This window comes from Spermophilus citellus (assembly GCF_964194105.1).
Source record: "Spermophilus citellus genome assembly, chromosome: 14".
NCBI classification, from domain to species: Eukaryota; Metazoa; Chordata; class Mammalia; order Rodentia; family Sciuridae; genus Spermophilus; species Spermophilus citellus.
The window spans coordinates 43,746,053-43,772,965 of NC_138194.1; the positions used below are offsets into that span (position 1 = coordinate 43,746,053).

Here is a 26,913-nt window from a genome sequence, read left to right on the forward strand (position 1 = left end):
CATAACCAATAATCAAAAAAAGATCTTAAGCATTAGAAAATAATTATGCATATTCATTATTAGATATGTCCATCAAGATGGTTAGAGTGGGCTCAGGAGGCTGAGGCAGGAGGATTGCAAGTTCAAAGCTAGCCTCAGCAACTTAGACAGGCCCTAAGCAACTTAGTGAGACTGTCTCCAAACAAAACAAAAAAAAAAATGTTGGGAATGTGGCTCAGTGGTTAAGCACCTCTGGGTTCAATCCCTGGTAGCAAAACAAAAAAGAAAAAAGAAAAAGATGGGTAGAATGTAGGTGATGCATATCTGTAAGACAAGGAGATGAGACTACAACTGTCATTTCAAACTGGTGCTTCAATGATCACAACCTGTAGGGTTCCCCAAGGTCCACCGTAGGCGTGTGAACCTTAGAGTTCTGGCCAGCTGCTTCTCTGGGAGCTGCTGTGTTTCTGCTGCAGTTCCTGCTCCATCAGCCACAGAATCATGACCCATGCATAACCAGAGTCTTTCTTTCCACCTGGTAGATGACCCAGTAATGTGCAAAACATGGTGATCAGCCAGGACTGTGCAAGGACAGCCAGGAAAAACCAGTCTATAAACAAAGAGAGGAGAGAAGAAAATGTGCCGAAAGAAACAAAAATAAAACTGTGTGGGTTCCATGCATACTTTTTATCTTAAGTCTTTTGTTTGCTTAAGCCAGCTCATGGTAAGTTTCACTACTTGAAACCACATAAACCAAACTTATTCAAATTACTGAGCTGGCAGAAGGATAGTCAGGCAAATAGATAAGGTTTTAGGCCCCACATACTTATCATTCTTTGTTATGGGTTGAATTGTATTTCCCCAAAAGGATACACTGAAGTCCAAAGCCCAGTGTTTGTAAACATGATGTTATTTGGAGATAGGGTCTTTGCAGAGTAATAAAGTTAAAGTTATCAGAATGATCCCTAATCCACTATGATTGGTATCCTTACAAGAAGAGATACAGGCATAAAAGAGGACACATGTCACCATGTGACAATGTAGGCAGAGACAAAAGCAAGCCAAGCCAAGCCAAGGATTGTTGACACACCATCCGAAGCTCAGAAAGTAAAGCCAGGACTTCTTTAGGAGCATGGCTCTGTCAACACCTTGGCATAAGACTTCTAGCCTCTAGAGCCACAAGACAACAAATTTCTGTTATTTGAAGGTACCTAATTGGTGGTATTTTGCTACAATAGCCCTAAGAAACCAATGCAGGTTTTATGGTTTGAATATTAAGTATCCCCCCAAAACTCATGTTGAAGGCTTGATCTCCAATACTGCAATAGTCAAAGGTAGGTCTTTGGGAAATGATTGGATCATGAGGGTCTGACCTAATGAGGATTAATCCATTGAAGAATTCATAGCTGAATGAACTATTGGCAAGTGGTTAAAAAAAAAAAACTAGGTATAACCTCATTGAAGGGAGTGTCCTTTGGGACTATATCTTGTCCTGGGTCCTTTTGTCACTTTCTGCTTACCAGCTGTCATGAGATAAGCAGCTTATCCCCTCCACCCCATTCCACCATGATGTTCCACCTCACCTCAGGCCCCAAACAGTGGATTTGGCTGAACATGCCTGAAACCATGAGCCAAAATAAATCTTTCCTCCTTTAACTTGTTTTTCTCAGGTATTTTGTCATAAATACCTGAGACTTAAAAAGATAACTTAATACAATAGGTTTCCAATAAGATCTTTCTACTTTAAGAAAAGAAATGGGGGGAAAAACACACTGAATTCTATGATTTTAAACTTAAGTAATCCAAAAATTTCACTTATCTAAAATATCTCATTCACATTAAAGCTGAATAAATGAAACTGATTTAATTTATAATTTCCTTGTTAGTTTGACTTACAACGTGGGTTGTATTTCTATAATTATTTTCAGTGACGTCTACTAAAAAATGTACTTCTTTCTGTTAAAAAATAATTATTGAATTTTTCCCTTTTGGTAAAAAGTCACATTTATTTCTAGAATCTCCATGTATAGGAATAAGACACATACACACACACACATACATTTCATTTAATGATTTTCTTGTGAAACCAGAATCTCAGAAGAAACTGCTATTAGCATTTCATATTTATTATAATTTAAAGACACTCAAGAGGCAGACTTGTGCAAATACAATGAAGCCCTGAAGTATCATTATTCCAAGAAGATCTAAAATACCATCATTCCAAGTTTTTGAGATAAAAAGTACTATCTGCTACTATGGTAAAGTGCTCCTTTTAATGTCTTGGAATCTAATTTCTTCCATTTCTCCCACATTCCACCTGAAAATACAATAATCAAGCACATATAGTGCTGGTGTTTGTAATGCCTGGCACAAGCATAGTGGTTGCTTTTTTCAATTTTTATTGCAGACTTGCAGGTGGTCAGATAATTTTTTATCCATGACCACATTTTCAAGAGATGTTTCCAATAAAAAGTGCATTACTCAATTTGAATCAAATGTATGATATGTCAAGATCATTGTATTGTCTGGAGCAACTATTAAAAAAAAAAAAGTGCATTAAAGGGTTGGGTGCAATGGCACATGCCTGTAATCCCAGCAGCTCACGAGGCTGAGACAGGAGGATTGCGAGTTCAAAGTCAGCCTCAGCAATGGTGAGGCACTAAGCAACTCAGTGAGACCCTGTCTCTATAAAATACAAAAATGGGCTGGGGATGTGGCTCAGTGGTTGAGAGCCCCTGAGTTCAATCCCTGGTACCCGCCTCCCGAAAAAAAAAGTACATTAAAATTATATTGCACTTTTCAGTCTTCAAAGAATTTTTAATGGTCCCCCATTTGAACTCCAAAATTGTAATTTTAAATAAGACAAATATTATAATCTCTGTCTTAGAGCTGATGAGACTGACACTTAGAATGCTGTCCCAGGTCATACAATTAGTAAAAAGTGAAACCAGGTCTTTTGACTCCAAATCTAATGTGGTTGCAAGGTTTGAGTTATTGTGCCATGGATTTATAAACTGCAGGTCTTACAACTTCAAAAAGAAGATACAGTGACTTACTTTTAATTATCACTTATTTTTTGAAGATCTCATAGATGCTTTTTTTATGTTGACACAATTTCCTTCTAGAAATTATTAGAAACTAAAGAAACTGAGAGATGCAAGCATAGCCTGGGTCTTTGATGTTTGTGCCTCTGAGGTGGTCACCTGCAACCAGGACAGCCACTGAGATTTCAGTGGATCTACTGCCTTGTTTTGGGAGAGCAAAACAATGTCATCCATGTGGGCACTCCCAGAGAGGCAAACTGGGGCGCTATGAACTATGAAAGATATGATGTGACGTCCCTGCAATCTCTTCTTCTACACTATGTACTATGTCCTCATGAAGCCAATTGAGGGGAGGATAGAAAATAGAAAATCACAAGGGTTATTTCCTCTTACCCAAAGTAGGAGACACATAAGCAGAACATTCAAGAATAAGACAGATAGAATTTCGGATTTAACATTTTGGCCCAGTGTTATGTCTAACAAGGATCAAAATAATAAGCTACTTCACTTCTGTTCATGGTCCCTGAACATATAATAGACGTGTTTCCAGAACTCTGCTAGGATCAAGAGCCTACTTTATGGGATCAGGACACTTTTCAATGTTCACCTATTTAGCCATTTTTTCTCCTTAAAATGCTATGAACCACCTTAAAAATGTTAGTTTCAAGCTGGGTGCAGTGATGCATACCTGTAATTCCAGCTATTCAAGATGATCACAAGTTTGGGGTCAGCCTGAGCAATTTAGCAGGACCCTGTCTCAAAATCAAAGATAAAAAGAGCGAGGAATATAGATCAATGATAGAGACCCCTGGGTTCAAACCCAAGTACCCCCCACTCACACACAGAAAAAAAAATGTTGGCTTCCACTTTCATATTGATCTATAGTAGCCCAAGATTAAAAATGAGCACACTGTCATTTAAGGGCTTCCACAATTGCCATCCTCACATCCCTTGAAACCAGCTGTCATGGGGCTAAACACTAATGGCACTCTCACTAGCCTCTTAGTCAGAGAAAACATGAGGGGCATCACTGCCCCCTCCCCATCTCATCACATGTCTACCTACAGAGCAGAGGAAAACACACACACACACACACACACACACACAAACACACACAGAGACTTGAGAAAGACCCCTACCAGAGGCCATGGAGAGTCATACTATAGCACATGTTGAACACTGCAGGTGTTTTACAAACTGTCATTGTATTGAAAAACCTTCCCAGATGCATTCTTTTAAAAAAAAATCATCTTCCTGATGAGAAAAATCAAAGTACTACTCTCAAGAATAAGCCCAGAGCAGCAAGTGTTAAGTCTTACTAAATGAGGTACAATCCAGAACCATCAGCAGGTGTAACTCCGTGAGCAAGAAAGGAAGAGTCATCAAACAGTAAAGCTGGAAAGGACACTAATTAGGTTACACAGATTTCACTCTCTTCCTTTTACAGATGCAAAAATCAAAGTTTCTCAGAGAAGTGCTTAGAATATATTTAATATTTTTTAAAGAATACATTATGATGGACACTACTCATCAATAGAAGAGAACAATCTCCTGATATCTGCAGCAACATTGATCAATCTCGCAGATATAACACTATATGAAAGAAGCAAAAACAAAAGAAGACACAGCATGAGGACTTGGTGTCTGTGATTATTTGAAACAACAGGAAAAACTGATCAAAGGTGAAAGGGATTGGAACCATACTTGCCCGTGTACCAGAGTTGGCACTGCAGGGACACTGAGTCAGAAAGGGCACAAGAAGACTTTCTGGGGGGATGTGGGTGCTCTTTGAGATAGGGTTCAGGTTACACGGTTATATCCACTTGTCAAAACTGAACAGTTAAGATTTGTGCCTCTCAATAGGTTAACAGAGGTGCTGTTAATGTTTCAGGATGCAACATATTCTTATGTTCACTCTGTATAGTTGAGACATTTTGTAAGAAATAGCCTTGAAAGATGAATGTGAGGAGCAAGGGCAAATTTGATCATGTTTGGAAACATAAGCACTTTGGGTACTAGTCCAAAAAACCATTTGATCCTTTTTTTCCTGAGTCACCTTAAAGTTTTTAGCTAAGTTCCAGGTACTCTTTTCATCTTGAGTCTCTTTCTCTCACGTTCCTATGGGAAAGAAAAAATCTGCCAGGTGAAGGATGGAATCCTAAAGAGCCCACCCGAGGCCTCCACACAGGGACCTCTGAAGAGATGGCTGCTGTACGTGGTTGAGTAAGCAGGAGCCAAATCTCCAGGAAACAGCTTCTTCAAGCAATGCCACATGGTGTTTGCTCTCAAGAAATATTGCTCCTGAGTTTTGTGCCCCTAGCACAGCCACATACCTTTTAAGAGCAAATATGCTTCATTCTCACATAAGCAAACTAAAAGAAGTAAATGATAAGCAATGGCCCACTAAATATGTCAAGGTAAATTCTCTTAAACTTTACATTTTTAGCTGTTTTTTATTACTCTCAAATCTTAGTTAAATTCTTCATTCTTAAATTATAATGGGCAAAATATGAAATACCAGAAGAAATATTGGCAACATTTCTTTGCAGATGTTGTTGAATTTGTGGGTGATTTTCCAACACATCAACTTGATTTCTAAGAAGTAAAGTTACATGGAAGGTGGCAGTAACTATGAGATCATTCATGAGCTTATTTTTAATTTATTTTATATATACTACAAAATAATTTTCAATATAATAAAATCAAATATCACAGAGCCATCACAGGAGTTTATACAAACTAACAAACTAAAAGGGCTAAGGATGCTCTTCCTATTTAGGGTATAAGCTACACTACGCAAAGTGATCTCAAAGTGGTTGATGTGAATTATCTCACAAGATGACTTAGAGGATCCATAAAATAGCCTCAGTAATTGCATACAGTATGACTGTGAAGCTACCATGCCAGCACTGGACTATTTGTGATTAAAATCCTCATCCATTAGCAGTTACTGCTTATTGCGGAACACCAAAGGGTCTTGTAAAACACACATTTACAGGAACCACAACAGCATTACTAAAGATCACCCTTTGGGCTTGTGATAATTCTATTGTGAACAAAGCCAAGCTAGGAAACCTTCTGTCTGAAAGCATCAGATCTGAGCAGAGAATCTGAAAAGGAAAGTCACATGCCACCCCAAATATTGATATAGACATTTTCCAAAGAAATAACTTTTAACTTACGGAAAAAAATGGTTTTAAAATATTAAATTCACTGAATTGGTCAAGTTCTAAATAGCTCAGAAGTTATTTACGAGATCACCTCTAATCAGAAATAGTCATTTATGAGTCAAAGAAAACCTTTCTTTCTGATATGAACTTGAGGAAAATTTCTGAATTCTTTCTTGTCTGCTCTCAAGATAAACAAAAAAAATATAAACTACAGGTTTCTTGACTCAAGAGTCTGTTCAAGAGTTCATCAAACTGTGAAACTTTACAATAAACCACACATTTTAAACTCATATCCACATATGTTCATAAAACAAATACAAGGTAAGTCAAATGTAGACATTAATTTCAAGTTTCGTGAGACAAATATGTTTTCCCTGAGGCCAGGGAACATGGAAGCCTTAAAATTATGTTATGCATATTGGTGTAATTACATAATACGAAAGGTTGGCTTTTTCCTCTATGTCTCTCCTTTTGATAACTGATACCTCTAAGAAAAGATAGAAATTAGGTTAGGCTGATGAAACAGTGCACTACTTAATTCATAAAGTTTAAAATCATTAAAAATTGGTAAAGTGCTTTTGCGAAATTTCCAGACGCTCAGGTTACAACAAAAATAGTCATTACGATTTTAAAAGTAATAATTCTTTCCTTAGGACTGACATTCTGTTTACTTACAGACTGTCCATTTATCCCCCGAGGGTCTTCCATTGAAGACTTCTTCTTCTGAATTATATATGGGCTATTAGCTCCACACTTCTTCAAAGGGCTCCAGTGCCCCTGCACCTGTGAAGAAACAGAGCATCAAGCAGCCGTATTAATTGTGGAGTATGAAATTAAGAGCTGTTCTGTACATCTGCAGCTTTCCATTGACTAGCATGTATACACAAGTCAAGAACGCTTACCTTCATTGAATGAATCTTTAAAATAAATATTATGGGCTCACTGTTTATCACAATTTACATGAGCCAAATGTGGCCAAATTATAGCTCAGTTGTGCCTGCTGTCAGCAGCTGCAGCCCAAGAGGAAAAAAAAGAGAGATGAGGGAGGGCAGCTAAAGAGCTTTCCACATACATTATTTCTGAGCCAGCAGTACAGAGCTTTTTTTTTTTTTCTCTCCCCCTGTTCTTTTTGCTTTTTGAATTCAGTTTCTCCCTGCTATCTATCAATGTCAATTGTCCCACAATGCAAAGAGGAAATACTAACAAAGAAATATGATTGTAGTCTGAACAAGGATGAAAGAGAGAACACTAGGGTTGAGTGTTTTACCCTCAGGGCACGGATATTATTAGACTATTTCTTAGCAAGTTTACATTAGGTCACAGTTTCACGGTTGATCAATTCTGCACCTTTGGAGACTCAACACCTTCAGGAAGAATGGGTTTGGAAGAAGCTTTAAAGCACGGCCAATAAATGTAGTATGCAAGATATATTCTACATTTAACTATTTTCAAAAAAACCCGATAATTTGGCCATCTAGCTGCCCATTCTAATTTTCTAACTTTCAAAATTAATTTTCATGTTCATGCTCATATGAGAAAACCCAAATATACTCTGAGGTTTTCGTACTTAGGCTTGACAGCTGAAAAATCATTCTACCAGTCTCACATAAACTCCAGTGCAAAAATGTAAATATGCATTAAATATACATATAATTTTAAGCAAAAAAAGATACAATCTTAATATTATCCAAGATGAAACTGCACAACAGAGAACAGGTAGTAGTTTAACTTTAGTATCACTTATTGTGAAGATATTTGAATTTCTAAATGCCAGTATAGTAGGAAACCCATAATAGTAGAATTCAAGAGATCTGAATTCTGGTTCTGACTCTTGTTACTAAAGAGTTAAATGGTCTCATATAAATTACATAGGCTCTAAGAATCTCAGTTTCCTCATCTGAAAAATGAAAGATTTCAACTGGATAGTGTCTTACAACTTTATATTTCATATAAATATTTTATATTTTATAATGAACATATGATTTGCTTACATAATTTCTTATAATAAAATATTCAAAGCATAGCTCATTTGAAAAGTAATTTTGGAATACTGGAATAATTCTCACATTCATTTTTCTCACAATTATCATAGATGCAAAACATATGCCTCATCCTTTTTCCACACAAAAGTGATGCTTCTTGAACAATATAAGACTCATATTCTTACGATATCGAGCATCCGTATTGAAGTACTGTGTTTTTAAAATTTTACCAAGAAGTAATTTCATAATTTCAAGTTTTAGGAATAAATAAAAGTCATATGGATACATTTATGTTTGTTAAACTGGGTAAACAGAATATCTTGAAATGCACAAATTTCAAAACTGAATCTGAAAACTCACCAACATTGCTTTTGGAGGATTCATTACCTAATTAGGAAAAAGATGTTACAGAATAAACTAGACTTTTTTCATTGCTTCACTTGCTCTCCAGAGGCACATTAACTTTTCCAGGCACTAAGGTGGAACTTTCAAGTAATGATAATAATCCTGCCTTACAGTGGTAAAATGTTTCACAGTTTACAAAGTGCTTTCATATAAATTTCCCATAGTACACCTATATAAGGAATGACAAACTCCAGTCTCAGTCCTCACAGAAGGCCTAAGACAAAGAGCCCTCTGATTTCCTATAAATTCGCATCCTCTCCATACCTGTCCTGAGAACGTTTCAATCAAAACCTGTATATTTGATATTCTAGGATTATTTCCCATGTGTTTCTTTTCCATATTTCCTTATTGAACTTACTGAACAGTTTAAGGTATTAAGAATGGTCAAATTACATGAGCATGAAAGATATTTCATTTGCAATTTTATTTCTGCTAAAGATGAAACTATTCTGTACTAAATAGCATGTTTGTTATTGTTTCCTGGTCTAAAAAGAAAAGTTGGAGATTACTGGGAAGTCAAAACAGTCAGCACTCATCTACTTCAGGTAGATGTCTTCAGTAAAAAAGACTACCATTCAAAAATCAAAAAATCACAGAAAGTCATGGACTTTATTTACAAATCCTCCACTGCTTGCTAAATCAGCATAGTTGTTTCCAGATTTCTACATGTCAATCCAAACCATGAAATATATGACATGACTGAGCCTACTGATATTTAGGAGCCTGTCTCTGGCAAACCCTTAATTCCTTTGCTGGACTTGATCTTTCATGGTTTATAAATAAGCCTGCTTCCATTATAGCACTTATCTAGTGGGACTGCAATTATTTCTTTACCTGTCTCCCTGCCTCCCTGTAGCTCCGTGAGGCCTAGGACTAAGCCCTTACTTTCTTGTCCTGGTCCCATATGGCATTTATTAAATATTTTTGAATGAAAGAATAAATGAATGAGTGAATGAATGAGTGTTGTTAATACTTGACAATTTTTGAATACATGTAAATTCTTAGCTAGAATTGGCAGTTAAATGGTAGTACTATTATTCAATTAACTTCCAAGGCATCCATCAACTTTCTGACCCTAACCATTTGTTTTAGATATCCTATGAAACAAGCTCACTCTAAAAACAAGTGACTTGATTGATGTCCTACCTACCTGTTGACCTACCTACATACAGAAAATGGCTATTCACAATACTGTATAGACCTACATATAAGCACATAGGAAGGTCCACTTAGAGGTGGACTTGCCAGGCTCTCTGTTTAAATCTAGCAACGGTTCCTAGAAAAGAAGTATAAGAATGTCCAGGAAAGTTATGTTTTAGGAGATTCATGGAATAGCAGAGGCCACAGCCTTGGTATCAGAAGTTCCCAGGAGGGAAGTCTAGTGGCCATTATCCATTTAGATACCATCCCAACACTTACCCTGCCAAAGCAGATAATTGAATTAATCACCCACTTGTGCATTTACCCAAAATGGCCAAATCCTTTATTTATCCCCTCCTGAGTTAACCATAACAGTACCTTGCAAAAATAGATGCCCCTTAGAATCGTACACAGAAGAATCCCACATTTTATTGTCCACTGAAGTGCAAGGTTCCCTCATCAAGTGACAAGGGTCTGAGAGGCATCCTGGGGCCCTGTCTACCATATCCAAGACTCTGGACTAGTTACCACTCTGAGCATACAGGAAAAGCCTAGAAGCATCTTCCTGAAATGTACTTCATCATCTCCTTAAATACAAAGAAAAGATCAACTAAGCAAAACATTGAGACATAGCTGTACAGCATTAAGCTGGGCATGCATTTAAACAGAACTCAACTCTTCATATTTTCAAGCTGCATAAATAAGACCACCTAAGAAGTTTTTTTTTTTTTTTTTTTTTTGAGGGCAGACAGTAGCAAGCAGCCCTTTCCAAGACTACTGCAGCCCACAGGAGACAGAGCAGGGGCCACCACAGCTCTAGCTGGGGGAGCCCCTGACCTGCATTCACAGTTGAGGCCATCTGCTTTGCCCAGGCATCTGCTGGGAGAACTCAGCAGGTAGCAAGAAGAATGGTAGCAGTCTTTCCAGGGTGGGGAAGGAAGGAGAAGTGATGGCCCATTTAAACTGGGCTTTTCTCTGCCTGAGGAAACTATGCCTTCTCCAATCTTCCAAGAAACCCAGCTGGGGGATCCAGGGGAGGAGAGGTCACTGCTAGTCTTTGCTGATGAAGAAGGAGACTTTAGAAAGCAAGGTTCTAGATCTGACTTCATTCTAGATTTGCTAACTTTGTTTACAGATTCACCTAACACAAGATTAATAGAAGGTTTAGGAACTTGCTTCCTTTCTTCCTGCCACTCTGGGGGGAGTGTGGTGGGAGGGAGTTGAAATTAGTGAATATGCATTGGCAAATAAATAGTGGTAAGTAACTGTTAGCCATAAGTACTGTAAAAACAAACTTTACAAAACTAAACCAAGAGTACAATATGACAAAAGTTTGCAATCACACAAAATGAGTCTTGGGGGCCCAGAGACATTATGAAATTTGGTCCCAGTATATATACATATGTGTGTGTGTATATATATATATATATATAATTATAAAATATTATAATTATTCCAATAGAGCTCAATGATGCATACCTGAAAGTAATATTTTATTTCCAAATGCAAGCAATAAGCCTACTGATTTTCCAAGTACAAAATACAGAAACTTTAAAGCACATGAGAAAAAAACATCTATTCTGGGCATTGCTACCAATCTTTCTCCCCAATGGTACAAACAGCTCTTGCTACTTAAAAAAAAAAAAAGGAATTTAAGACCCCTGAACCTAAAGCTTTCCAAATTCAGTAAAATACACGTTCACCCACATAGGCACTATTCTTTTTCTACCCAGGCCATTGATAAAATAGCACCCCATCTTACATGTAAACATTATCTTTCTTTTATTTTAGTTTTACTTATCACAAATATCCTATTTTCAGAGCAAAACATTAGAAGAAGTTGGAATAAGTGTGTATATAACACAGATGTGAAATTAGATAAAGGGTCAACTCAGGCAAACCCTTGGGACAATCTTTCTAGATTGAAGAAAAATAGGGTGGAGGTAGATGTGGGGAGTAATGAGATTGGGAAAAAATATTTCTTTTTTATTTTATTCATCATATGTGCTTTAATTTTTCCTGCTGTTTTTGAAAAATGGGTTATATTTTAGATGGCACATTAGTCATCTCTAATGAAGCAGAGATCCATCAGGCACTGTTAATAACTTGTGGCTCCTTGGATGGAAGAATATTTTCATTACAACACACCGTCTCTTTACTCTTTGCCTTCTCACCAAGTGTTGAGTTCTCTAACATTCCTGAGAAATAGAAGGAAACTAGTGATTGAACATGGCTCTATGGAAAAGAAAAGGGCCATTCTAAAATATGTCCCCAGAAGACTACAACTACAGATTGAATAAACATATCAAATCAAGGGGTATCTAAGAACATTTACTAACAGAAGTCTGCAGTGAAATGAACCATTGGATAAATGACCTCCAGAGACTTGCTCAACTCACTATTCCATGGCTCCAGGAGCCACAAGCACTGTGTCTGTCACCTCGCCTTTGCTTTTCCCACCTTCTTTAGGAAATTCGGTTATATCAGGCAAAACAGAGATCAGTCATACTCAGGAGAATCACACCCCAAACTCCTATACTCATTGGTCTTTCAAAAGGCAAAGAAGCACATCTCAAGTACAGGAGTTATTTCTGAAAACCAATTTGTTCTCTATTCTGGTGAAAGTCTTTCATAGCTGGAGATGTGGTTTTCATAGAAGCAAATGTCTAGACCAATTTTCTTTTGTAGATTTTCCACTTGCTAGTACTGCTGATTTAAAATTTTAAATATGAAACCTAAACAATCCTTTACAGAATTTCTAAATATAAAATATGACAATTTTTAATTTTTGAGCAACATATAATTGTACCTATTTATGGGGCACAATATAATATTTTGCTATATTTATACATTGTGTAATGATCAATTCAGCAAATTACCATACCCATCCCCTTAAACATTTATCATTTCTTCATGGTGAGATCATTTTAAATCCTCTCTTCTAGATTTTTTGAAATATATACTATATTATTATTAGCTGTAATCACCCTACTGTGCAATAGAATTGCTTTCACCATCTGTGACTTCCTTCTAACTTCAGATGAAGAATGGGAGGCAATTAGACAATCGAATGAGCTGACACTAATTAGGAAAATGATGATGTGTTTACTTGGTAACCAAAGTTATATTAAAATGATATTTTCAAGAACATTAGGCCTTCAAATTATTTTATTATAGCACTTACTTCATTAACAATGTTAGGAAAACTCTGAATAAATGCTGATTGACAGTGATTGGTGACACACTCATGAGAGATTTGAGAAACAGTGTTATGTTCTCACTGCATGATAATCACAGCCCTATAAACCCAATAGAAATTCAGGCATCCAAGAGAAAATATTCTAAAACACAATATTGCAGAATAAACATCCGAAACTTCATGAGGTTGGTATAACGATTGTGCTATGTCTACTGAATTTAGGGCATCACTAGGCTCCCTTCTTTGGTTTTTGTATACAATGTATCAGAAATATTTTCTCAGCCTATTAGAACCTCAGTTTCAGTTTAAAAAATAAATGCTCTAGAGTGACTAGTGAAACCAAACAAGAACCTAGCTCCATTCAGTGGTTGTTTGCTGCTGTCCAAATGAAGTAACTACCCCTCAGTGATGAATATTCTTACTTTACTCAAAAGGAAAAACAAAGGAAATGAAATATCTACTCCTGTGTCCAGAAAGATCCACCATCATACAAACACACCACAAAACTCTCCCATGATGGAAAGCTGAATAGGGGTTCCCAGGAACCAAGGGCAGGGGTGTGGATGGACTCCAGAGGAGCAGAAGGAACTTGATGAGGTTGAAAATGTACTATACCTTGAGGGTAGTGGTTTCATGGGTGTACATAATTATCAAAACTCATTAAGTTATTTATATGCTAAATAAAATTGATTTTTTAAAAATATGCCACAACTTACGTTTTTTATGAGTTGTCAACCTCTTTTTTTTTTTTTCTAGAAGCTTCAAGGAAGCAGCAAACCAATTTTACAGCGACTGGCTCCTTCACAAGGCTCAATAACTAGCCCTTACCCCTCCAGTTCAGACTGGATGTTAGCACTGACCTTTGTTCGGATGTTCGTCCACCAATACTCATTTCTAATGCAGGTGACATTTACTCATAATTGAATAAATAGTTCGGGTTCAACAACCAATAATGTTCATATTTAGGTGCAGAAGTGAAGGAGGGTCTGAAAACATATCCTTAATTTAAGAGGTGAGGATTAGAACACCTATAATGCTCTTTAATATTAAGATTCAACTGATATGTTTTGTTGTTGTTGTTTAGAATTTAAACACTAGAACACCAGATTGGTCTACTGTTCAGTAATACTCTGGGTCAAATTTGTAAAACACCTGTTCTGTCCTTAGCCTATAATAAATTCAAAAGAAAATTATCAAAATGCAGCTTTATTTATAAAAATAACATGAAAGTATATTTATTGCTCAGATCTTCCTTCCTTCCTTCCTTCCTTCCTTCCTTCCTTCCTTCCTTCCTTCCTTCCTTCCTTCCTTCCTTTCTTCCTTTCTTCTGCTAAAACTCAAAAGCAACACCAACCATAGATAGAGGCATAGATGTCAATGTCCAATTCATTAGGTAACTTCTTTCATACAGGGGGCCCAAGTTCATTATTAGACCTTAGAATTAATGCATATTACATGTGCCAGTTTAGGAGGAACTAGATAATAAATGACTCCCTACTCTATTCCAGTACTGTCCCTCAGACCCTAGACAAGCATAACTAAAATTTAGCAAAGCCATTTCCTCCTTTCCTGGATGCTGACTCTTACTTTTAGTTGCTTCTTGACCAGAGTAAGGATTGCCTGATGAAGTCAGACTGCAGGAGTGCAGTCTCAGAGGCCAAAAAAACAAAAATAAAAAGACAGTAATGGAGAAAGCATTAAGCTGTCAGAAAAGAGGCACTGACTCAGGGTTTCTTTAGATTTCACTCTTTCCTTAAAACCAAAGGAAAACTTACATTAGGGCAAAGGTAGGAAGGTTTAAGAAATCTGTCTCTCCTCAATTGCATGAGAAAACAGTTGATGGGTGGCGTAAGGTGATGGAAATATACACAGCATGGGATGTTGTGATGAAGCCACAGAAGGAAGTTGTGGAATTCAAATTTCCATCTAGGCAAAAATCATCTGAAACATCCTTGGCAGATAGCCACCCTGCTTCTGTGTGAACACTTCTGTGGATACAGATTCACCCTCTTGTCAAGCCATCTGGTCCTGAATTGGAAGGTTTCATCTTTAGGAAATTTTTCCTTATAGTAAAATAAAATGGACCCATCCAAGGCCTCTTTTCTAGGGTAATTTTTTTTCTTCTTCTTCTGAACTAATGCAAACATATTTTGGCATCTTCCTATTCAAAATATTCCTTGAAATCTTTGAAGATTATGATGATAGCCCCCAACAATTCTCCTCTCTAGACACAAAATCTTATAGAATTTTTTTAAAATGAGTTACTTTCTGATCTCTCTCCATAGCACATGACTGTTGATCAATGGCTTCTGGATCTGAACACTATTGACATTTTCTGAACTTATGGACACTCAAAGTCTTCTTTGAATAATCCATTTTCAAGACACAATTTCTCTATTCCACATAAGAGGAATGGATTAATCCCTGTGAAATTCTCATCTTGTTAGCAGTTTCTGCCTATCTGTCAAGCTCACTCATATTCTCTTTGAGTCAGGATTCAATAAGCCAATGACTAAAATAATTCTAGTCTTGCATAGTATGCCAGCTTAAAAATCCATTCCTTTATCTTTCTCTTTTAAGTCACTGATAAAAGTGACAAAGGAGAAAACCAAACACGGAGCCAGTCTCAATGAATTGCAGTAAAGAAAAAGACTACTGAAGGACTTGAGGTAGGAGGATAATGATTTGGGTCTGTAACTCTGACACACATCAGTCAACTCTATAACCTTGCAGGGGGTTCTCTAAGGCTGTTTCTTCATCAGCGCAATGATATAAATACCATCTCATAGGATGGAGAATATTAGCAACGCATCCTACACATAGTACATGCTCAATAAGTGTGTTCAAGTGGATGATATGCACTTGGTAAAGAGTGAAAGATCATAAAAGAATAATGCAATAAACTTGTCTCTATTTTTTTGATCTAAATGTAAGTTAAATGCATAAGGACAATTAGATACTTTTAGAAACTTCATTTCAGGTTAGTTACCAAGATAACAATTAGTAAAACAATATTGTAAGTTCTCTCTCTTTTTGAAAACATCCTGCCTTTTATCTGCTAAACAATCAGATTTGATTTTTTTCATAGTTCTTACTTTGTAACATCTCTTAATTAGCATTGTTCTCTGCCTTCTCTCCAAGCCATCAGGTGTTCCTGATGGTAAAACATGCTAGAATGTGCTGTTTCCTGAGCAGGGAACAATCTGATTGGTTGTGATTTGGTCTGACATCAAAGTTCTTTCTATTCTGGCCTCAGCTACCACCATCCCTCACACACACACACACACACACACACACATTAGACCTCTTTTCCTCATCTGCTGCTCCCCTCACTTGCTAGACATCTAGATGTCACTGGGGCCAACATCTCCCCTCCAAGCAAATGCTCCCTCCATCTAGACTACTATATGGTATCCAAGACTTATGCAGGCCATTCCTCCCCAAAGCCTTGCACACCTAGTTTATTTTCTGTTTTTGTTTTGTTGTTGTATTTCCCCTCTGAACACTAGTCACTTTGACTCAGGGTGGTCCATCAGACTCTGCTTTCAGGGCAGAAACTATTTTTAATCTATAGAACATGTTGCCTGGAACACTGCACATCTTCCAATATCTACTGAATGAACAGCTCAGAGCTAGAGACACAGGACTGGGTGCTATGGACTCTGAACAGGGTGGAAGAATGCCTTCCCTGCCAATATGGACATCCCTCTCCTTCTTTGTTCCTGCACTTCTTACTCATAGCTGGGATTACTGATTCTTTTGAATGTAGAATCAATTCACATTTGGAGACTGATCTGAGTCCACTGCTCAACCAATTTTTTTAAAGAAGCATACGTTTTATAAGGGGATTTATCTAGCTAGCATTAGCCAGTCTGTCTACCATGAAAAAAAAAAAAAAAGTGAGGTGGGCCTTAGTTAACACAGAAAGCAAAGAATATTGTTTATTCAATATGCATTATCCCCACCCACCCCAATTCTATGGAAGATAAAGCAGAGAACTTGGGCTTATTTTTTCCTTACATTCCTAATTATTCATGGAAATATTTCCCCCACATTGTCTATGCCTCCAATTCATCTACTACTTCTTTCAGTTGGCCTCTTTGATTTGAATCAACCAAACCACTTCTGACCAAAGGAAGGAACTACTGGGGCCAGAAAGCGCTAAAAATAAATATCAGCTTGCCCCGAATGCCCCCCAAATGTTTCCTATTACTGGAACTTCGAACGCAAGCACATGTCTAAGACAGCAATCACATCAAATAAGGCCAGGATGACTCCCCCCACTCCCCCAACCCCTGACGTCCCAATCAGCCATCACCTTCCCGATGGAAAACAAACCAGCCCCTCCACGTGCAGCGCCCAAATAGAGCCAGGCAGGGGGGCGACAGCGGCACCTCGCGACTGTTGCCCCCCACTATGGCGCGCGCTGCTGCACCCTTAGAGGTGACTTCTGATACCTGGCAGCCGTGCCCTCCACCGAAAAGGCGGCCTCGGAGGCGGCCCAGGCGGGCCCCGCGCGGCGATCGCCTTGGGGACCCTGGCTGCACCCCCTCCGCGGTCCCCGGGCGGCGCCACCGATAGCCTCCCTCTTCGCCCTTGGGGCCTCGGGCGTCCGCCGCCCCGGGCTCTCGCTGCTGCCTCGGAGCCCGGGAGTCAGATTTAGTTTCACAACAAAGTGTCCCCGTCACCGCAACTCCACTGGAGGCCGGAGCTGGCGGAGCGGCGGGGCAGGGGCGGGCTCGCGGCCGCCGCGGTGCGAAGGTGGCAAAAGGGCGCGAGGGGAGGGTGGTCAGCGACCGGGGCCCGGCAGCTGGACTTACTCGTGGCACAACTTCGGCGACGCGGGGCTGAGGAACCGGTTCTTCCAAAAACAAACCGAAAATGGGTAACGGAGAGGCCGGGGCAGAGCAAAGAGGGGTTCTGGTTGGGTGTTGAGGGCAAATTTCTTCCTCTGGCTTCCAGAAATTGGAGCCAGCGGTGGCTTTTTTTCTTTTTTTCTTTCTTTCTTTCTTTTAAAACGCGCCGATGCCTACCGGTCGAGGGGCGCCTTTTGCGAGGCTCAGGGTGAGCAGCGACATCAAGGCCGGCGTTGGCCAGGGGCGCCCTCTTCCAGTGCCCTAAGCCCCCCCCCCCCGACACCCCAATCCCTTCTTCCTGAGCCCGACTCCCTTCTGCCCTGGAACGGGGCGCACAGGCCCGCTGCCCACAATCCGCGGGGTGTTTAGGACGCCAGGGCCTTGTGGCGTTTTCTAAATGAAGGTTTCAGATACTGGAGGACTGTGGGGTTGGTTTGGTAACTGTAGGGGAGCTAGGTGTGCGAGGGGGTGGTCCTGAGGGGAATGGTGGGTGGAGTGACTTAGTACTATTTTTTTTTTCTGGTGGGGAAAGTAGGATATAAAAGAATGTACAGTCAACCAGAAACGTTAGAACTTTCATCAGTGATTTAAGAGTATATATATACCCTTCTAAAATTTATAAAAGGGTATATACTCTTAAATTTTGCAGATTGGAAAACTGAGGCAAAGAGTGGGAAGTGGGTTCCCCTGAAGTAGTACTGCTTGGCCTGGACTAAAATAACTAGGACTAACCCACTGTCCTTTCTACTAAACCTTTTGCCTTTCTTTTTATCAAGGAACCCTTTGGGAGGGTATTGGGTAGGGGGAGTTTCTGTAACCCCAAAGATCCTCTGCACCTTTGATTTAATAGGGGTTAGAGATAGTCTAGATTCAACGTGAAAAGTATTCTACATTGGATGAAGAAGCCATTACAGGCCAGTAATTTGAGATAGTCCTTCTTCAGGAACTTCCTCTTACTTGATTAGGTGATCCAATCATAAGCAGTGAAAGATATGCAAATACTGTGATGATTTGCTCTTATAAGAACTCATCATTCTCAGTGAGCATCAAAATGTTGGCTCTTCTCTCCCTCAAATGAAATTCCTTTTCTGCCCCTGCTCAATTATTCCCATCAAATGAGATAATGTAGGCAAAGGACCTTGGAAAGCACAAAGCACAACATGAATGCAGGTATTATTGTACACACTCTTTCAAAATCATCTAGATCACACACTTTACTGTTGTCTCTATCTATCAAAGAGTGTTGACTTGAGCTAGATACCATGAAGTCAGAACAATGAGACTTAATCCTTCACCTTCAAAGACTGAGATAAAACCAACCAACACACAGGAAATAATTAGAAATCTTACACAAAGACTGATTTTTGATCCTAATCTGTTGCATGTTTATATGTATGCAGACTCAGGAATTTTCCAAAATAAAGCATGTATGTTGGTCAAGAAAAACTTCTTATAGAAGTCAATGCATTGATAAGTTACATTAACCTAATAAGACCCCAATACCTTGACCAAATATTAATATTAGCCAAACTAGCCACTTGATGAGAATGGCTTTGCCTTTTTAAATTTTCTGCTTATTTGTTCTACCCATTCATAAACATAAAGAATTCCCATAGGCAAAAAATTAAATGCAGAGTCTCTTAAGGCTTAGATGATCAAAATTTTTATTTAAGAGGAGAGCAAGGGTTAACTCCAAAACTACCAAATATAAGTGTCTAATAATAACAAAGACAGTCAAAGTTTCTTTTGTGAAAAACTGTAAACATGGTATTTATTTTAAAATTATGTTTAAAAATCAATCCTTATAATTCAGAAGTAACATTATCTAAAATTTTTTATGTATTAATACATCCTTCATCCTGGTATTTCCTAAAATATAGAGACAACAAATCTCAATTCAAATATCTAACTCCCCCTCCCTCACTTTTTTTTTTAATTTCTAGAAACATGGCATCAAACCTGGTTCAAATTTTGAACCAGTTTTCTGAATTTGAAGATATGAAAAATATTTCATTATTGCTTTGTCAGGATGATAGAGTCCTATTCAGAGTTTTCTCTTAAAGAAAATTATTCAAGAAGAGTACATTTATTTTATAACAGCATACGACTTCTTCATATTCTCCAAAACAGGAGTAGCAGGAGCCAATTTATCGACTATAATGTATTCCAGACACTTGCTGGAATAAACAATGCTCTTGAGCCCCTCGGATGCACGGCCAATAGGGAGCTGTTGACTACTTGAGGTTTTTACACATCTCTCAGCCAAAATCAGAAATCCAAATCCCAAATCAATCACAGTTGCACAGTGTGGATTTACAGTCCTGCTTGGATATAGTCACATTCTTCAAATTCATTATGCCACCCAAGATCGGTTTATTTTTCACATAAAATATATTTAATTTTTTTGGCATAAATAAAAATACAAATAAATTATTTCAAAAAGTTAAAATGTCTTTGCAACCCCAAGCTAAAATACAATAAGAACATATATTCATAATTATTCATTTGAGAATATATGAGAGCTTACATTCATATTGATGGGTATATAGATATGTTTATCTGTAACATTTTCATGTGGCTAGTACTTTTCATAAGGACATGATTATGTATTTGCTAGTTTATATTGGATTTAGGATAGTCAGCAGTTTATATGTTATAAAATGCTAATCCCAACTGCTATCCTAGCCTATATTATTTACAATTAAAAATGTCAAACATTTTTGCACATGAAGACACAGAATTTGCTCAAGTGTACAGTTGTATTCTGACTTATGGCATAAACACAGAACACATATGACCAAATGCACATTTAAAAGTGGGTCCTATTCAGATCGTGATTTCAAATGCAGATCTTTAGAAAATAAAGGACAGAAGTCAATAGGAGCTCTGTAACTATTTGAGCTGAGCATTTGTGTTCTGTCCACACTGACAAGTTAGATATGTTGTAGCTAATGCTGATTCAAAAGAAATCTGTCTCTTATTCTCTTCCCTTCCTCTCTCTCATATACACATGCATTTTGAAAAATCCCCCTTTTTAGTATGACAATGTAATTACATATAGAAAACTTTGCCAAATACACCTAATTAGAGTTTTCCATAAAAAGGAGGATGAAGATCTATCCCATTAACTTAGATATCCATTTATTCTTGAAAATCAGCAAAAAGAATACTGGATCATATGGGAATAGCCAAGAGTAAAGCCAACTATTCTGGTGTAAGCCAGTAATTTTCTTTTTACAGGAACAATTCAATGAAACTTTTAAGAGACCATTTTTCTCCTTTTTGCTTCAACAGTGGGATTTTTTATTTCAGTTAGACACATTACTTAATGTGGTTAAGAGTCATATTAACTCTTAGTATAGAGGACATCTGGCTAGGAGAATTAATTGAAGGCACTGGAATAATAATAACAACAGAAGTTATGCATGACACTAAAGACACATTTGTAAGCCCCAGGACATTTATATTATAAATAAGAGTATATAGTCGAGTATATAGTTAGTCTAGTATATAGTTAGTCTACTGAAATACCCTGTAATCTAAAAAATAATTCTATAGCTATTGATCCCCTAAAATAGTATCTATGCAATAAGTCAAGGAGAAGTTTACTCAGAAACTTATTATACAAGTGACAAATTTTACACCCAATTACTTATTAATAGGATTGGTTTTTCTAAACCAGCTATTATTGAATAACATTAAGAAATACATTTTGGGGGCTGGGGATATAGCTCAGTTGGTAGAGTGCTTGCCTCACTTACACAAGGCCCTGAGTTCAACCCCCAGCACCAGAAAGAAAGAAAGAAAGAAAGAAAGAAAGAAAGAAAGAAAGAAATTTTCCCTTTTCCCTAATTGAAAACTTCTAGAGGACATCACTAGATTCTTTAATCATAGCAAGGATTCTGCAGGTGTACAGTTAAAAGATCTTATAGGGAACAAATTTACTTTGTATTTATGCACTTTTAAATAGAAGGTCAAGTGAGGGATGCAAAAGTAAGATTCTTGGCCAGATTTCTACCAAAGCAAAGAGGTTAATTTTCAAGTGATATTTCTACTCATATTCCATATCTCATGTATAAATACTATGGGACAATCTCCTCTATGTTTGGTTAATTTTAAAAAATACTGTTCTATTGAGCTTTCACTTTTAGATGAATCTTCCAAAGTTATTGAAATTTAGTGTTTCTGCATATTTAACCTAATTTGCCTAATTTTTCTTTTATTGAATTTCTCTCTTGGCATATATAAAAATGTGTATGCTTTTCATTGTCAACTGCTGGTACAGGTAGACCTCTTCTGAGCTTCCATTTTATTTTTGTCCAGATAATTCTACTTATTAAGGTATGTCATTTGTGTGCTAGCCTCACCTCAGTAAAGAGATGACATCTAACATGTGCTTTGGGGGAATATGATTCCTCAATGTGGTAGTCACATGTTTCCCTCTTTCCCACCCAAAGGCAATGGTTTGATTGTTCCTTTTTAAAATTTTCTATTGTAATATGACAAATAAGCATGATATATTATTCTGTCTCACAAATATACTTTTTAAAAAAGTAGCACCTCTTCCTTTAAGAATAAAATTTCAGGTGAACTTTAAAAAATATCCACCATATTGCTCTTCCAGTGTGGTGTAGAAGAGAATTGGAACTCCATTAGCAAACCCTAATGGCCAACAAAGCAGAGACGCTTAGAGGTTTGATTCATGAAAATTATGGAGTTGGACCTCAAGTTTATGACATTTAGATTTTATTTCCCTAGACATAGTACTTATACTTATCTAGGTTCAATCTCATTTGCTATTTCTTGACCATGCTTTTGGCAGATAGCTGATAGTACTTTTGTTGACTTTGGTTTACAATTGTCAATTACTATTAAACTTTTTTTTTTTTAAATCTGTTTCGTTCTGTGAGTATTGTCATCATGCAAAATAAACTAAATAGGTATAGACTTATTGCAGATATCCCAGAATATGAAAGCTTGGGTTCATTGAAATGATGTGACATAAAGGGTTTGCACTACATAAACAGATTGTGGACAGAGGCCCATTTACACAAAACAAGCAGCACTCTTTTGGCCAACAGTAAGCCTGAAGCTGAAGAATAATACTAGAGGTAGCAGCAAAGATAATTTTCAAACTTCCTTGCCTTGTATGCCAAACTGAGCACCACGAAAATGCCAAAGTTAGTGCCAAAGGAATAGTGGAAAGCAGAAAGCAAACAATCCATTGTCATTTGATAAGCATAAAATATTTAGAGTGAGGAAAATGATGTTTCCAACATGATAATTGCCTTCATTGCTTAACATGTTTAAAGGGGAACTGAAAATCTATTTTTGGTAAAGAAAACCTAGAGTGTCCTGGAATATTAGTCAGATATTTAGGGGGCTGATTTGCTGATTGGGGCTGACTTATTTTGTTTTGTTTTGTTGTCTGCTTCCTCCACCCCCTTTTGTTCTATTTTTTTTTGCCTCTATGTGTTTTCCCCCCCACACTAGATATTTTGTTTATATTGTTTTGCTAGAGTATTTATTTTCTCAAACAAAAACATTATTCTTAAACTACCCTTTAAGGAACAAAACTGAAAATTTCTTAATGGAATCACTTAAACCAGTATTTTTACATGATATTAAATCTATATATGATCTGAATCATGGTCCCAAAGCATATATTTATGGTAAGTTTGAACAGAAGGACTCCAAAGGATAAATTTTATTATTCATTTTTCCCCCAGAACCCACAGCATACTGAAAATGAATGGTCATTTTTGAAATCTTTGTGGCAAATTTTTGTTTTTTAATCTTCTGAGAAGCCTAAAGTAAATTATTAGCTCAATAATGCACCTAAATATAATGATATAGCTATTTCCCTTCAAATCAAAGGATTTATATATGCAAAAGAAAATAAATCACTTCACAGCGAGCCAAAGAAAACGCTGGTGATCCGCTGGAATAAAATGTTTGTTGGAAGAATAAAAAAGGAGATATTCACACACACATGTACATAAGAAAACATGATTCCTGTGGTCAATGAAGTGTGCGCTCTTATTGCAACTTTTAATCTTGGAAGTTTTGTATAATTTCTTAGTATTCTGAAATCACTAATTTAATAGGCTGGATCGCGTTCCAGCAACACGGGAAATTCTTATGTGCAATCGGATGCAATGACATGGATGGAGGCAAAACGCAGCTCGAGTTTACCTGTGGCTCTGTGCTGTTGAAAGTGGCTTTTCAGTGAGGCCAAGCACAGGGGAACCTGAGTGCATGTTGAGAACTAATCTCGACCAAGAAAAGCTGATCAAACCGTTTACATCAAAAAGATGGTTTACTGTTGAAAAAATACTGCCAATGTGACTGTGATGATCAAAAGTGGATGATCCATTTAATGTGAAAATTGAGATTGAGGGGGAAGAGAGAGAAGAGGAGGGGAGAGAGAGAGAGAGAGAGAGAGAGAGAGAGAGAGAGAGAGAGAGAGAGAGAATGAATTATATGAATAAGAGAGTAAGAGAGGAGTCAGGGGTCGCGGCAGTTTGCAACGAGCTGGTAGTAATCCTATGACCAAAGATCATGAAAAGACTTGAGCCCGGTTCATATAGTTAAACGAAATTCACCTCAGGTAGGAGGGTTTTCTTTTGTTGATTTCTCCTCCACTGTACGGAAATCTAACTTCTTACGCAAGGCTTCTCTCTTTTCTCAAGACCAGGACGCTGGCACATTTTGAGACAGTCTGCGAATAGTCCCGGGAGATTCCCGGGGGGAGCTGGTACAGTGTGCAGTGTGCAGGCGCCTCCGGTCGCTCTGCCTGGTGGCTCTACAATTCGATGTCAGGCCCTTTCTCCCCTTGGCATTATTTTTCTGACGACTTGAGGGGGGGGGGGGAAGAAAGAAAAAGAAAAGAAAACCCAAACCCCAAAACTGTATAAGATACTCAAGAAGTGACTGTGCGATGCAGAATCGCACACGTGGTCCTGCAAATTGGATGGGGGGTGGGAGGAGGCGGGGAAGAGAGAAGTGAAACTAGAAATTATGGTACAGTTTGAGAATTCAAGAATCTCCCTTGCTCTTTTCCAATATATATTGTCTTTGGTTCTTCACAGCTGCGCTTATCCAATAAAAGTGGAAGCGGGAGGACTATGGTCTCAGTAGTGACGTGACTATTGACATAAATGTACAAGCGGTGGGGTGGTGGGATTTTTGCAGGAGAAATCTCCAAGACAGACCCTGTTCTCACGGCTGTTTCTAAGTAGTATATTATTTTCCCAAAGGTTATGAACAGCTCCTTTGTTCAAATACAAGATACTGAAGATGTGTAAATTTCCTCATAGGAGAACATTCGAATTTCATTCGTTAGAGAGATAGATCCCCAGTCCTCGATAGTAAGTAAGTAAGTAAGTAAATAAATAAATAAATAAATAAATAAATAAATAAAGACAGACATCCTTTTGCGATATATTTTGTGTCGCTAAGCATTTAAGCATAAAAGAGTGGTTTCCTTCTGGAAGTTGTTTTATCTTAGAATGTACCTTCTTTTTGCTAAAAAGAATACATTTTTGTAAATAAAGTGAAAAGACATTTCTGTTAATATAGTTGCATAATTTGGTAAGTAATATCAAACACACATTTCATTGGAAAGTAGATAAATCACAGTGCTACTGCTGATACCTCAAGCAAGACGAGATTTAAGGAAAAATTTAAAACTATTTCCCCACAAGAACACTGAGTTTTGTTTTTGTTTTCTAACATGTCTTGAATTAAACAAAACATGTTAACAAGATTGTAGTGAAAACTCCAATGATGTAAACATCCGAAGAAAGAATTCTAGATTGATTATACTTTGGGGCCCAAAGATTTTATTACTAGATATCACTGAAATAGTGGAACCAGAGGCTGTGAAAGTTTTCAAATTTTTCATTTACTCTCGTTCAATACTTTAAGGGTCTGAAAATCCAACGGGCTGTTTCCCTAGTTCGCTTCTCAAAAACACTTAAGATGGCCAAGAGAAACTTTTAATGAAGAGCGTACTTGCTGCTTGACCTCAGGAAACAATAGGAAGTGTATAGCCATCGCTGCCTGGACGCTGGGTATAAAGGAAAGAGGTGAGGAATGACATCAATTGTCCCACCTCCTGATAAAGCTTTAAAAAACTCCCATTTAGCACCATTTCTCGGGTGCAAACGGAAAAGATCATTTGATGGGTGTAAGGGGCATTTTATCAGGTCTGGTGAGGATGTCTGATTTGGATAACCCTCAGAGACTCTTCTGTCTAACCCCCGAATAGGTGGGTTTGCAGTCGAGGACTTCGGATGGAGTTGCCGCCTCTGCAGCGGGTCACTGCTGCTGTGGTCGCTCTGACCGCGCCGCAGCCCGCGCGCCCGCAGTAGCCGCCAGCATACTGGGCTGGGAAACCCACTCCCTCCCGGCGGCGCCTATTACCACCAGCTGCTTCTGCTTAGCCCTGAGAGGATCTGTTTGCCCCAACCCAAGGCCTCTCCTGGGTTTCGGTCTCCTCCCGCCCCTCCCTTCCTTCCCCGCCTCCCCACCCCAGCCCTACTGTGGCTGCGGCAGGTCATCGCTGTTTTGCAGTCACTGGCCCAGGTCCCCAGCTCCTGGATGGAGGAGTTGGGGGAGGGAGCCGGTGGAATGAGCAATAAGGATCGGGAGACTTTAAACCCACCGAAGAGGTTAGCTGAAGGCTCCGCGGCCGCGGGATTAGGAGGATTTAGGAGGGAAGGGCGCCGGGCTGGACTAGAGGGCCGTGCAGGCGGGAAAGGCTGGGGGAAAGGACTTGGAGGCTGCGGTCCGATCCGAAAGTGGCTCCCATGCGCCCACACGCGCGCTACCTGCCACCTGTGGGGTCCAGGAGACTAGACCCACCCAGAGGGAGCCGAGGTGCGGTTGCCCACGCACAGGAGCCCCAGGACCACGGGAAAGGATTCCCTGGCCACTGCTGGGAGAGCGCACACGGTGACCTCCAGGGCCACATTCCCTGAGCAAAGTTCCCTCCCCTTGTCTTTTCACTCCACTTTTAACATCTGCTAGAAGCAAACACTTGGGAAGTGATTAGCAGGCGTTTGCAAAAGTTTCAATGGAAACAAAAGTAGAAGAATGGGCTCTGTGGCGCCCGGAGCAGGCCGAAAGCCGAGC

The 26,913-nt window shown here is 38.5% G+C and overlaps 1 protein-coding gene across 12 annotated transcripts in view; it reads right to left on the reverse strand.

The window, feature by feature from the left end:
• Nucleotides 1–18,203, reverse strand: part of EYA1 (EYA transcriptional coactivator and phosphatase 1) — a 312,348-nt gene extending 294,145 nt beyond the window's left edge. For 3 of the 12 annotated variants that reach the window (XM_081266704.1, XM_081266700.1, XM_081266701.1), the window contains exons 1-2: nucleotides 17,377–17,629; nucleotides 6,869–6,976 (exon numbers count right to left, since the gene is read on the reverse strand). In XM_081266704.1, coding sequence (XP_081122830.1) covers nucleotides 6,869–6,901 — 33 coding nt within the window. In that variant the 5' untranslated portion in view covers nucleotides 6,902–6,976; nucleotides 17,377–17,629. Of the gene's footprint in view, nucleotides 1–6,868; nucleotides 6,977–17,376; nucleotides 17,631–17,739 lie in introns of those variants that run through there. The other 9 variants (XM_081266694.1, XM_081266706.1, XM_081266705.1 and 6 more) reach the window with 6 other exon arrangements.
• Nucleotides 18,204–26,913: the final 8,710 nt, after the last annotated feature.